This window comes from Oncorhynchus keta, chromosome 18 (assembly GCF_023373465.1).
Source record: "Oncorhynchus keta strain PuntledgeMale-10-30-2019 chromosome 18, Oket_V2, whole genome shotgun sequence".
NCBI lineage: Eukaryota > Metazoa > Chordata > Actinopteri > Salmoniformes > Salmonidae > Oncorhynchus > Oncorhynchus keta.
Window position 1 is genome coordinate 10,622,242 of NC_068438.1, and position 13,879 is coordinate 10,636,120.

Below are 13,879 nucleotides of genomic sequence, written 5' to 3' on the forward strand. Positions count from 1 at the left end.
GGAGACGAGAAGCTAGTACAGGGAGTGAATATTTTATAAATAATAGACATGAAACAAAACAAGGACAGCTTCTGGACAAGGGGAACAAAATGACAATGGAGACACCGGGTTGAAACTGAGGAAGTGACAGATATCGGGGAGGCAATTAATAAGGAGTCCAGGTGAGTCCCATGAAGTGCTAATGCGCGTAACGATGGTGACAGGTGTGCATAATGATGGGCCGCCTGGCACGCTCGAGCACCAGAGAGGAGTGGGAGCAGGTGTAACAATTTGACCAAGGAGAGTGATGGAATGCTGCATCAGATGACCTGGCCTCCACAACCACCCAAGCTCAACCCAATTCAGATTTGTGATTAGTTTGACTGCAGAGTGAAGGAAAAGCATCCAACAAGTGCTCGGCATATGGGGAAACTCCTCCAAGACTGTTGGGAAAGCATTCCAGGTAAAGCTGGTTGAGAGAATGCCAAGAGTGTGCAAAGCTGTCAAAGGCTGGCTACTTTGAAGAATCTAAAATATATTTTGATTTGTTTAACACTTTTTTTTGGTTACAACATGATTCCATGTGTTAATCCATAGTTTGTCTTCACTATTATTCTACAATGTAGAAAATAGTAAAAAATACAGAAAAACCCTTGAATGAGTAGGTGTGTCCAAACTTGGTACTGTACATAAGGAGATAAGCCAAAGGCTGTATCATACTGTACAAACTACAGTCTCTCTCACTTTCTCTCTCTGGTTCATGTAGCCACACTTTAACTGTCCTCTTGGTGTGAATGATTTCACAGGAACTAAAATGTCACATTGGTCAGACGCTCAATTGAGGTTCTGGGTCCATACGTATTAAGAGAAGAGACGCTAGAAAGAGGAGTGGAACCCTCTCTCTTTGCATGTTACGAACATCCCCTCTCATTCCAATATATGAATAATGCCAACACCTGCAAAATCGTGATTTGTACAAATAACCAAACACCAGAACTGCTCGTTATCTTACGCATCTCATTCAGTCCCGACAGATTCTCTCGGTTAACACGCATAATCTTTCCACGAGAGATTATATGGGCCATAGTAAAAAGTAGTCCACTACTTGGTACGCATACACACTAATGGTTCGAGGATACAATGTTGGATACGCTGGATATGCGTTCCAAATGGCACCCTATTCCATATGTAGTGCACTACTTTTAGCCAGGGCCCAATGGAGCCCTACAGTTTCTGTTGACAGCCAATCATTGATACACAGTGTACAAAACATTAAGAACACCTGCTCTTTCCATGACAGACGGACCAGGTGAAAACTATGATCCCTAATTAATGTCACATGTTAAATCCACTTCAATCGACATAGATGAAGGAGAGAAGATTTTTAAACCTTGAGACATGGATTATGTGTGTGTCATTCAGAGGGTGAATGGGCAAGACAAAATATTTAAGTGCCTTTGAACCGGGTATGGTAGTAGAGGCCAGGCGCACCGGTTTGTGTCAAGAACTGCAACGCTGCTGGGTTTTTCACGCTCGGCAAATTCCCGTGTGTATCAAGAATGGTCCACCACCCAAAGGACATCCAGACAACTTGACACAACTGTGGGAACGCTTTCAGCACCTTGTAGAGTCCATGCTCCTACGAATTGAGGCTGTTCTGAGAGCAAAAGGGGGTACAACTCAATATTTGGAAAGTGTTCCTTATGTTTTGTACACTGTACACTGTACATGGCTGCAGCTGCTACATCATGAGAGCCACATCTGTGGGGATTTTGTGTTTCTTGGTTGTAATTTCATTACTTAGAATATTGATCTTCAGTCATCCTATTATGTATACATTAGTATTGTAAATAAGAATATATACATCTACATATTTTAGCTGTTCTTGTCTAATAATGTTCTTTATGATTTCATGTTGTGTGTGGACCCCAGGAAGAGTAGCTGCTGCTTTTGCAACAGCTAATGGGGATCCTAATAACATACCCCCCCACCAACATCGTAGATCAGAAAAATAAAAGCCTGCACAGGGTATTTCTGCTCCAAAGTGGATTCATTACCTGCATAGCAACCATGTTCAAGCATTTTCTCGCACGAGGGAATTCATATCCTGTGGTTGTTCAAAAGCATAGAAATAGAATCTCTCTAGTTCTGTGGTTGAAACGGTTAGCTTCCAACCTACAGCTTCATAGGAGTACACTGGCCGTAGTGTTGTAGGAGACAAGCAATAACCCACATACAACACTGCTCTGTCCATGTCTTGATTCACTGCAACCATCTGGTGTGTGGCAAAAAATACATTTATATATTTCATTAAAACTGTAACTCACAATACATGATTAAAAAACAAACAATTTATTACTATCACACAACAACATTCGATGGACTCGTACCCACTACTGCACCCGTCAGCCGGTTGCTTACAACAGCAACTGTACTCCCCTCCATAAGTATTTGGACAGCGAAGCAGGAAATGGACTTCAGCATTTTGGCTTTTAGATCAAATTATTCACATCATGAGACAGTAGAGAATGTCAGCACGAGGGTATTTTCATACATATGTTTTAATGTTTAGGCCCCCCATTTGAAGAAGTCGTTAGTATTTGGACACATTCACGTAGCGTAAAGAAATCAAAAGTTGAGCATTTGATTCCATATCCCTTGACCCTAAAGACTACATCAAGCTTTTGGCTCTACAAACTTGTTGGATGCATTTGCAGTTTGTTTTTGGTTGTGTTTCACATTATATTTGGCCCAATAGGAAATGAACGATGACTGGAGTAAATATCTTTCTATGGGAGCAGATGTTTCTGAACACTTCCAAATGAATCCTGATAGCTACAACAAAACATGCTAACCTCTCACTTGTTACCAACAACAGGAGAGGTTAGTATTTCTTGGAGGGGAGGGGGGTGGATCTTTGTGCCTCTAACCTTCACTCATCATCACTCACGATTCATTCCTGATTACTGATAATCATGGTAGCATCCACATCAATGTAGAGGTGTTCTGAAACATTCTGTTCTTACTTACAATAGACGCTTGTAGGGTCACAAGCTTGATGTAGCCATTGAGTGCAAGGAATATGGGACCAAATACTCAACTTTCAATAACTTTAATAGACTAAGTGAATTCGTCCAAATACTTCTCCAAATGGCTGGAATAGATACATAGTCCCTTCATTTCTAAACGGTAAAACAGATGTGTTTGAAAATACCCTCAAGTTAAAGGTGACATCCTGTACTCTCGCCTCATAAGAAACATGGGATCTAAATGGAAAGAAGTTATTGTCACGCCCTGACCTTAGTATTCTTTGTTTTCTTGATTATTTTGGTTAGGTCAGGGTGTGACAAGGGGTGGTTTGTCCTGTCTAGGGGTTTTGTATGTCTATGGTTAGTTGCCTGTGTCTGCACTCGATTATATATACCTTCACGTTCCTTTTGTTGTTTTGTAAAGTTTGTTTAGTGTTCTTCGTTTCATTAACAAGAAGAATGTATTCACATCCCGCTGCGCCCTGGGGTCTCCTCCATTCAACGAACGTGACAGTTATCCTCACTGTCCAAATACATATTTAAAATGATTGTTTAAAATAAATGAACAGGGGGAAAAAAAAGGAATTGAACGAAAACTCCCTGGTCAATTCTGTCGGCCACCACAATTCTGTCGGTTTTCTGGGGTTGAATTAAATTTATTGTGGGAGCCACACCCGCATATCTTGTTGCGCACCTTCATATGGCAAATCTGAATATCGACTACTTAGACGTGCGTAGGAAAGGTGTACATTTCCTACGTCCGACTCTGCCCCGATGAGAAAAGGTTTGAGTGTGTAGTAAAACGATGTCATTGGTGGTGATTGTGAATGATCTACTGTAATGCGATCTGATTGAATAGGGTTTTGTACTATGGAGTGTTGTATGACAGTTAAAATACTCAAATATTCCTTCTTAAGTACCGGCAATAGAAGATGTACCTGTTTGAGGTCTCGTTACAAAAACAAAATCCATAAAATGTTTCTTCAGCATTAGCAAAGTTATTAGGCCAGTACAGGGTACCCTGCTTTTAGGTCCCAATGTCCTCTCCTCTTTCTTCTCTTCTCACAGGGTAAAGACAAGACGGATGTAATAAACAGATGGAGGGAGAGAGGGATGAGAGAGACCTGTTTCTACTCGTCCTCCTCTGTGCTGGAGCTGGGCGGTAGGAGGACACACTCCTGTCTTCGGCTCTTGGACGCCCTCCTCTTCCTCCTCCCTGGCATCTTCAGCCTCCTGTGGATCACATCTAAGACACACAACACGCACCCCTTGTTAGAACAACTGAAAAAGAGGCTTAACAGTAATGATAACGCTCAGTTGTAAAAGTTAGAGTCCTATAAAATCTGATTTTCTTTAGAAACATTTTTCTTTTAGGTTTCCGTTTTTCCCCTGTTATCAGGTTTTCGCCTTCAAAATGAACACTGATTTAATAGTAAAACAACCAAATCATATGTTCCAAGTCCACAACAATGCTTAAACCACATCTGGAGACTACTGTTTAGGTCTGGTATAAATCTAAGAGACGTTGACCGTTGTTTGGTTAGTGATGTTTCTGTAGCACGCACGTAAATGCTGAGTTTGCAAAAGGTCCTCTGGTCAATTTCCCCCAAAATGTTACATTTTTTTAGGAACTCTGTCAGGGTCTCAACTTAGTGTTAAAATAGTAGAATAACACAAGGTGCAATTTCGAAATGTAGTTGTGCATCAGCAGTTTTCCTCAGTCACTGATAGTCAGTCAATTAGCCCATGTCAGCTATTTTTTTTATTTTTATAGATTGCTAAGTTAGTTTAGCGGGCAGCTATCTAAACTTGTAATCATGTTCGAATTACAGGCTGGGGGGCCCCCCATTGATTTTGTTAGTCAGTCTCACACAGATATCATATTCAAAACTGCAAACATTTCTCTTCACCCTATGGCAAAATGGTTAGAATTGCAGGAAATTAGCTACACCCCATGGCAAAATGATTTACTCGAAATGAACTCTAAAACTATCTCCACTGTCAAGAGGGGCGCCATTAAAATGTTTTGCTCACAATGTGGGTGGGAAGGGGGGGGGGGGTTAGATGTGGGTATGCAGACCCGTGAGCCCCAATGAACCCACCTGCCACCCTGTCGTAGTCCTGCTTGGAGTCGTGCCAGTACATGCTGGGTGTTGTGCGCCAGTGGCGGTAGAGGCGCGTGTGCAGCACGGACAGCACCAGCAGCACCAGGAGGAAGCCCAACGCCGCCGCCGCCCACACCGCCTCGTCTGTCCGCGGAGTGGGCAGCATCCTGTCACCGGGTCCAACCACAGCGGCCCCTAGCGGAGCTATGGTCTCAGTGCACTCGCAGTGGCCCACCCTACCATCACAGTCTGCTCTCCTGTCCTGGCTGTTTGCCTGAGTGACAGCCAGCTGTTTGGGCTGACTCTGAGACAGAGGCTTTTTCCTCTTGGTTGGAGAGTCCACGGGCTGTGTCTCTCCCTCGTGTCTGCTGCTCTTCTCCTCTCTCTCCTGGATGTCTCCCGTTTTCCCGCTCTGCCTCTTGTCCTCTGCTTCGTTCTGGTTCACCCAGTCTGTTTCTCTCACTTTGCCTCTGGGATCTTTTTCATTAGTGTCATTTTCTCTGCGGTGAGGTTGAGTCACTTTGAGTTCTCGGTCCGTGCCTCCCTGTGTATCCCTCACTGTGGCTTGGCCCTGTGCTTCAGGTTGGAGTGTGGTTCCATGTTTCTGGACTCTGTTCGGCTCGGTTCTGTCCAGGGTGGTCCGTCTCTCTTTCTCCCCCTCCTTCCTGAGTGCAGCTCGGCTCTTGCGGACCCTCCCTCTCCTCCAGTCTGTCACCTCCAACCATCCATCCAGAAGAGAGAGGGTCTCCTCACAGCACTGCCTCAGAGACTGGTTAGGATCAACAAAAAGGCTCACTCCGTAAATCATACAAACAGTAAAACAATTCTACGACAGCTTCAAGACAACCTGTTTGCGGGGAATTGCAGTAGGTTCGCCAAATACCACAAATGTCAGAGTACAGATTATTTTATGTATATTGGTTCTTTAAATTTGGATAAGAGTGCTGAAAATGTAATGACTTTCAGGTTATTTGTTGATGTGAAAATCTAAATGCACAGATTTGATGGTAGTGTCATTAGATTTGGGGTGGAATGGGGTCCCCAGAAATACCACTGCTTTATGCTGTCTTTTAAACTTTCAGACGTGCAGTGCCCTCTCCTCTCTCTGTCTTCTGGCTCACCTTTTGCTTTGGGTATGCGTGTTTGTGATCTGCAGGTTGGGTCAACAGCAAGTTATACTGTCTGCTTTGATCCACGGCGCCGCGGTTCCCGTGTGCCGCCGTCGACTGCAGCCAATCACAGACCTCCGACGTGGTCACATGGGACAGCTCCAGCGTGCGACCCCAGGACACCAGCGCTAACGGCTTCAACAGGATAGAGATTCAGTCACCACAGGGTCATGTTCAGTAGGAACCAAAAGGAAGACAACGGGTAAGTGCTATCTCTATTTATCCAATAAGAAACACTTGTTTTCTCCTTTGTTTTGTAACTGTGTGCCCTAATGAACACAACCCTCATTTCAATGACAGGTCACTCTGAAGATGTGTTCCCCATTGATAGAGGGAACATTCTGGTGTCTTGTTTCACCGTCGTGACTTTGTCTATGCATCTGTTGGGGTGTCAATTGAACGCCCTGCTGCCATAGTAGACATATTTTGCGAGGAGGTGTCCGTTTTCAGTGTAATCTATAATCTGGGATATCAGCCATTTCACAAGTTAGTACAGAGTAGATGGTAAATCACTTCTACTGATATCTAAGTCTAAAGGCAATGTTTCCTTTGATACTGTCTTTCTTGTGTGTGTGACTCACTCACTCTGTGTTTGCTGAGGTCAGGGTGTGCCGTTATGATGTAGTCAGACAGACAGCAGTGGCCCAGGACAGACAGCAGGTCACGCTGACGAACAGGAGCACACGGATGGTACAGCAACACTGTTGCTCCATGCTGCACACACACACACACACACACACACACACACACACACCAACAGTAGAGACCGATTAGAGTTGGACAATAAGTTGTGGTAATACTGGACTAATGAAAACATATTGGCTATCTAATATGTGAGGTTATGTGAGGTTGTGTGTGTGGTGCCAGGGTTTTAGTGGTTACCTGCAGGTTGTTGAGCCAGCGCTGAGGGGGGCAGTACAGGTACTCTCCACTCTCTGCTCCTACAGTCCGGTGAGCACCACTACACAAACCACCCACATAAAGACAGTTTAGTAAAAGGCACGCAACACAGGAATTGACATGAAGCTCTCAGAGGCACTTGCCCATCAGGCAGGTCAGGAGCAGTTTTTATTTATGGTTTTGGTCACTTGCCCAGAAAATGTATTTGGCTGTTTACATACAGATTACATTGTCACATTAAAGAGTTATTGCAAAGTAATATACATGAATATTTGCATGAGAAATGGAGTGCACATTTAACAGCCTGTCATATTTAACTGGATTTGACACAGGTTCCCAGGTGTGTATGTATTGTGTGTTCTTGGTAACACTTCCTGTGTGTGTCCGCCCGCAGCATCTTACCTGTTGGGGATAGTGTGATTGTATGTGATGGGTGTGTCCATGCATATGTGCTCGATCCGCTGAGGTCAGACAGGAAAAGAGGGCAGACTTATGTATCAGCGCCAGGCGTGATTTCTCATTCTATATTTCAGAGAGGCATGTTTAGTTCTAGATCATACATTTCTACGTGAGCGTGCCCTGCTGAACGGGGCTCAGGATTAGGCAACGTTTGCATCCTATCCTTCCAGACAGAAACACTGCGGTATGTTGTCTTGTTGACAATTTTGTTTGAATTTGCATTGAATTAAATTGAACAGGTCATGTGTCCTCTCTAGCAGAAAAATAAATACAATAAAATGCTCTTTTATAGTATATTTGTGTAAAGAATCTCCAAAGCTCCAAAGACTTATCAGTAATAGCTACAATGTGATGTGAAACAACGTGCTCATAAGGAAAGATAAAGGCTAGCTCATTGTACTTTCTGTTTGACAAGTTGATTGATTTACCTGTGGGGGATACTTTGTGTCAATGCTAGCAATCTTCTGCAAACAGAGGAGAGAGACCTGGTTTACACTGTGTTTCAGCAATGGATTTGCTTGGGAAAATGCACACAACAAATGCACAATATTACGCCAGGTGAACACAATAAATAGGTTACATAATCGTCAATGCTCAAGCTTGTGTTAAGTGAACATGTAATTCGTGCTTACAGTAGTTTACTACCAGTCTTTATGTATGTTATGCGGAACAGCGGTTCAATGGGTCAAGTGGTTAGCTCCATAGTTACCCGGGTAGTGGACTCTGGCCAGGAAATCACAGGACAGCTCCACACAACTGACGGGGGCAGGTCTCTCCCCAGCAAGAGCTGCCAGTCACAGAAACACCATCATACAGATACAAAACGGTCACAGTTTACGTGCTGTTTTGAACGGTAACACACAATCGATATATTCGCCATGTCATTGCATTGATGTGATAGCTATATGGTTTTTCTTCGCGGTCGTTATGCAGATTGTCTAGCTATTATAATTGAAGCAGGCAATACAAAGTTAAGTGAAGTGACATGTCGCGACAACTTTTACTTTTACTTCACTACATTCCTAAAGAAAATGGATGTACTTTTTACTCCGTACATTTTCCCTTCCACACAAAAGTACTCGTTACATTTTGAATGCTTAGCTGGACAGGAAATTGGTCCAATTCACACACTTATCAAGAGAACATCCCTGGTCATCCCTACAGCCTCTGATATGGAAGATTCACTTGACATACATGCTTCGTTTGTAAACACACACGCTTCGTTTGTAAACATACATGCTTCGTTTGTAAACACACACGCTTCGTTTGTAAACACACATGCTTCGTTTGTAAACATACATGCTTCGTTTGTAAACACACATGCTTCGTTTGTAAACATACATGCTTCGTTTGTAAACATACATGCTTCGTTTGTAAACACACATGCTTCGTTTGTTAATTAGTTCGGAGTTTTTGGGAGTAATAAAAAAAACAAGAACATGGTTCAGTCTGGTTACTGGGTGACTTTCACTTTTACCTGAGTCGTTTTCTATTAGGGTATCTTTACTTTTACTCAAATATGACAATTGGGTACTTTTTTCCACCACTGCATATGGCCGTATAAAATAGTCCATAATGATTCGTATTGTACCTTGCCATTGTCACAAGCTTTCCACATCGGCCTAGCAGCACGGGACAGAACCAAGCACAGCCACAGTCCGGACAGCAGAGTCGACACTGGTGGAGACATTCTTCTTCACACAATGGACAGAGCGCGAATCACGGCGATAGTATCGTCTGAAGTAATATCTTAAAATAAATACATAATTTTTTCAAAACAACCATTGGTCAACATTTGGATCATCCCATTCCTGTAGCTCCCACGTCGAGAACCATCGGTGCGAACTACTGCAAAAGCCCTCTCTGCTGGCACTGAGCGCAAACATCCAGTGCAAGGCGAGGCATTGATGCTGTTATAGCAAAGGGCTATCCGACAAAAATACAGTATTCGAAGCTCTCTTTTTTTCTTTACCATACGGTTAACGTTAGAACTGGCTACGGCAAAGCAAATGGGACAGAAAATGTAAGTAATTTTTTCATGGTTCCTACTCATTTCTTCCACACGGTGGCGCCAAATTATCACTTAACCGTCTGAACGCTGGAAACCGAGGACAGGCGCGCTTCAGCACTCGACTGTCCGGTTCTGTGAGTTTGTGTGGCCTACAACTTCGCATCTGAGTCGTTGTTGCTCATAGATGTTTCCACTTCACAATAACAGCACTTACAGTTGACTGGGCAGCTCTAGCAGGGAAGAAATTTGATGAACTGACTTGTTGGAAAGGTGGTATCCTATGACAGTGCAATGCTGAAAGTCCCTGAGCTCTTCAGTATGGGCCATTATACTGACAATGTTTATCTCTATTTTTTTATAGCCACTATGCCGCATCAGTTGGGCTTCAGGTGATAATGCTTATTTAAGCAATAAGGCACGAGGGGGTATGGTATATGGCCAATACACCACGGCTGTGGTATATTGGTCATATACCACAAATCCCTGAGGTGCCTTATTGCTGTTATAAACTGGTTATCAACGTAATTAGAGCAGTAAAAATACATGTTTTGTCATACCAGTGGTATACGGTCTGATAAACCATGGCTGTCAGCCAATCAGCATTCAGGGCTCTAACCACCCGGCATTCGAGCCCTGAATGCCGATTGGCTGACATCCCCGTACCACAGGTATGACAGGACAGGTATTTTTACTGCTCTAATTACGTTGGTAACCAGTTTATAATAGCAATAAGCCATCTCGGGGGTTTGTGGTATATGACTAATGTACCATGGCTAAGGGCTGTATCCAGGCACTCCACGTTGTGTCATGCTGAAGAACATCCCTTAGCCGTGGTATATTAGCGATAAAGTGCATTCGTAAAGCATTCAGACCCCTTGACTTTTTACACATTTTGTTATATTACAGCCTTAATCCCCATCCAACCTGACAGAGCATGAGAGGATCTGCAGAGAAGAATGGGGAAAAACTCCACAAATACAGGTGTGCCGAGCTTGTAGCAACATACTGTACCCAAGAAGACTCAAGTGTGTAAACGCTGCCAAAAGTGCTTTAACAAAGTACTGACTACTTATGTAAATAAGGTATTTCTGTTTTTTATTTTTAATACATTTGCAAAAATAAAAAATAAAACGTTTTTGCTTTGTCATAATGGGGTATTGTGTGTAGAATGATGAGGATTTAAAAAAAATCCATTTGAAAATAAGGCTGTAATCTATCATAATGTAGAAAAAGTCAAAAGGTCTGAATCATTTCCGAATGCACTGCATACCACACCCCCTCGTGCCTTATTGCTTAAATAGCACACCTGCCTGATAATATGGGCCAATATGATATTGGGCTCAATTCTAGAGGGGAACACTTTATTTTAAATGGTGTTAAAGCATCATTTTTTAGTCCTGTTCATTTTGGAGTAACAAGTTCGAGGCGCTGCGTGCTAATGGTTAGTTCGGCTGTCTGTCAATAAATGAAGGAGTTTCAGATTGATTCTCGTGAGCGATTGGATAGCATGCACTGCAGACTTGGCATAATTTGATTACTGCCAGCGTTGATTAGACTGCTCCAGGCAGTGGTCTCGTGTGGGTATGATTGTAATCCAAACCCAACCCTCATGTAAATCGTGACGACCTCAGTTACACAATCTCACAAAACTCACTGAAAGGATCCTACTTACACTTTTATTTAGTCAATTTTGGCACTGGAAGGAATGTTTCTGACTACTATCAATGCCACGCAGTCTGTTTTCAATCAGATGTTGATTTTTGCCTTCACTTGTTGCTCTTTAAAGTAATACATACAAAGCCACTTTTGAATATCAGTTGGGTTATTCCTCACGAAATCAGAACAAAAATATACCATGATTTATTATTTATTTTTCTTGACATTTAATCCATAGAATGGCCATTTGGAGGAAGGATTGTTGACATATATTAGACATTTGTATCTAAAATAATAATCGAGAAACAATTGATCAAAGATGGCATATTTATGACATTTTAGCCTCACCCAGAGGCCTAGTGGCGACCCGTCATTCAGGGCAGAGCCCCACCTGTTTAGCCTCACCCAGGCCTAGTGGCGACCCGTCATTCAGGGCAGAGCCCCACCTGTTTAGCCTCACCCAGGCCTAGTGGCGACCCGTCATTCAGGGCAGAGCCCCACCTGTTTAGCCTCACCCAGGCCTAGTGGCGACCCGTCATTCAGGGCAGAGCCCCACATGTTTAGCCTCACCCAGGCCTAGTGGCGACCCGTCATTCAGGGCAGAGCCCCACATGTTTAGCCTCACCCAGGCCTAGTGGCGACCCGTCATTCAGGGCAGAGCCCCACCTGTTTAGCCTCACCCAGGCCTAGTGGCGACCCGTCATTCAGGGCAGAGCCCCACCTGTTTGACCTGTACATACACTACCCAGCTCGCTGGTCACCATAGCATCACCCACCTGTAGCACGCGCTCCAGCAAGTATATCTCTCTGGTCACCCCCAAAAACCATTTCTTTCTTTGGCCGCCTCTCCTTCCAGTTCTCTGCTGCCAATGACTGGAACGAACTACAAACATCTCTGAAACTGGAAACACTTATCTCCCTCACTAGCTTTAAGCACCAACTGTCAGAGCAGCTCACAGATTACTGCACCTGTACATAGCCCACCTATAATTTAGCCCAAACAACTACCTCTTTCCCTACTGTATTTATTTATTTATTTATTTATTTTGCTCCTTTGCACCCCATTATTTTTATTTCTACTTTGCACATTCTTCCACTGCAAATCTACAATTCCAGTGTTTTACTTGCTATATTGTATTTACTTTGTCACCATGGCCTTTTTTTTGCCTTTACCTCCCTTATCTCACGTCATTTGCTCACATTGTATATAGACTTGTTTATACTGTATTGTTGACTGTATGTTTGTTTTACTCCATGTGTAAGTCTGTGTCGTTGTATGTGTCGAACTGCTTTGCTTTATCTTGGCCAGGTCGCAATTGTAAATGAGAATTTGTTCTCAACTTGCCTACCTGGTTGAATAAAGGTGAAATAAAAATAAATAAAAAAACGGTCAAAAGTTTTAGAACATCTACTCATTCCAGAGTTTTTCTTTCTTTTTACTATTTACTACATTGTAGAATAATAGTGAAGACACCAAACTATGAAATAACACATATGCAATCATGTAGTAACCAAAAAGTGTTAGACAAATATATTTGAGATTTGAGATTTTAGAAATAGCCACCCTTTGCATTGATGACAGCTTTGCACATTGTTGGCATTCTCTCAACCAGCTTCATTAGGTGGTCACCTGGAATGCATTTAAATTAACAGCTGTGCCTTCTTAAAAGTTGATTTGTGGAATTTCTTTCCTTGTTAATGTGTTTGAGCCAATCAGTTATGTTGTGACAAGGTAGGGTGATAGCCCTATTTGGTAAAATACCAAGTCCATATTACGGCAATAACAGCTCAAATAAGCAGAGAAACGACAGTCCATCATTACTTTAAGACATGAAGGTCAGTCAATCTGGAAAATTTAAACAACTTTGAAAGTTCCTTCAAGTGCAGTCACAAAAGCCAACAAGTGCTATGATGAAACTGGCTCTCATGAGGACTGCCACAGGAAAGGAAGACCCAGAGTTACCTCTGCTGTAGAGGATAAGTTCATTAGAGTTGCTGCACCTCAGAAATTTCTTCCCAAATAAACACTTCACAGGGTTCAAGTAACAGACACATCTCAACATCAACTGTTCAGAGGAGACTGCGAATCAGGCCTTCATGGTCAAATTGCTTCAATGAAACCACTACTAAAGGACACCAATAAGAAGAAGAGACTTGCTTGGGCCAAGAAACACGAGCAATGGACATTAGACTGGTGGAAATGTATGCTTTCGTCTGATGAGTCCAAATTTGAGATTGTTGATCCAACCGTCGTTTCTTTATGAGACACAGTGTAGGTGAACGGATGATCTCCGCATGTGTGGTTCCCACCATGAAGCATGGAGGAGGAGGTGTGATGGTGTGGGTGTGCTTTGCTGGTGGCATTGTCAGTGATTTATATAGAATTCAAGTCACACTTAATCAGCATAGCTACCACAGCATTCTGCAGCGATACGCCATCTCATCTGGTTTGTGCTTAACGGGACTATCATCTGTTTTTCAACAGGACAATACCCAAAAACACACCATCAAGCTGTGTAAGCTCTATTTGACCAAGAACTAGAGTGATGGAGTGTTGCATCAGATGACTTG

General features: G+C 42.9%; 1 protein-coding gene and 1 long non-coding RNA gene across 5 annotated transcripts; one reads left to right on the forward strand and one right to left on the reverse strand.

Moving 5' to 3' along the window:
• Window positions 1–237: 237 nt before the first annotated feature.
• LOC118397248 (uncharacterized) lies at window positions 238–12,608 on the forward strand. Of its 2 annotated transcripts, none has more exons than XR_008067794.1 (4): window positions 238–442; window positions 4,077–4,308; window positions 6,270–6,484; window positions 10,559–12,608. It is a non-coding gene; the product is annotated as an uncharacterized LOC118397248 (long non-coding RNA). The 2 variants fall into 2 exon arrangements; XR_008067793.1 differs by lacking the exon at window positions 10,559–12,608 and adding an exon at window positions 6,583–6,859.
• On the reverse strand, window positions 2,311–9,671 carry tp53i13 (tumor protein p53 inducible protein 13). Of its 3 annotated transcripts, none has more exons than XM_035791821.2 (9): window positions 9,233–9,671; window positions 8,351–8,428; window positions 8,070–8,102; window positions 7,585–7,643; window positions 7,165–7,243; window positions 6,868–6,996; window positions 6,235–6,417; window positions 5,111–5,882; window positions 2,311–4,254 (listed from the first exon to the last, which is right to left on the reverse strand). In XM_035791821.2, exons 1-9 carry the CDS (start codon window positions 9,329–9,331, stop codon window positions 4,139–4,141), a joined length of 1,548 nt encoding a protein of 515 aa, XP_035647714.1. In that variant the 5' UTR covers window positions 9,332–9,671; the 3' UTR covers window positions 2,311–4,138. The 3 variants fall into 3 exon arrangements, with proteins under 3 accessions (XP_035647714.1, XP_035647711.1, XP_035647715.1); XM_035791818.2 differs by having other exon boundaries at window positions 8,070–8,105; window positions 9,233–9,670; XM_035791822.2 differs by lacking the exon at window positions 9,233–9,671 and having other exon boundaries at window positions 7,585–7,704; window positions 8,070–8,105.
• Window positions 12,609–13,879: the final 1,271 nt, after the last annotated feature.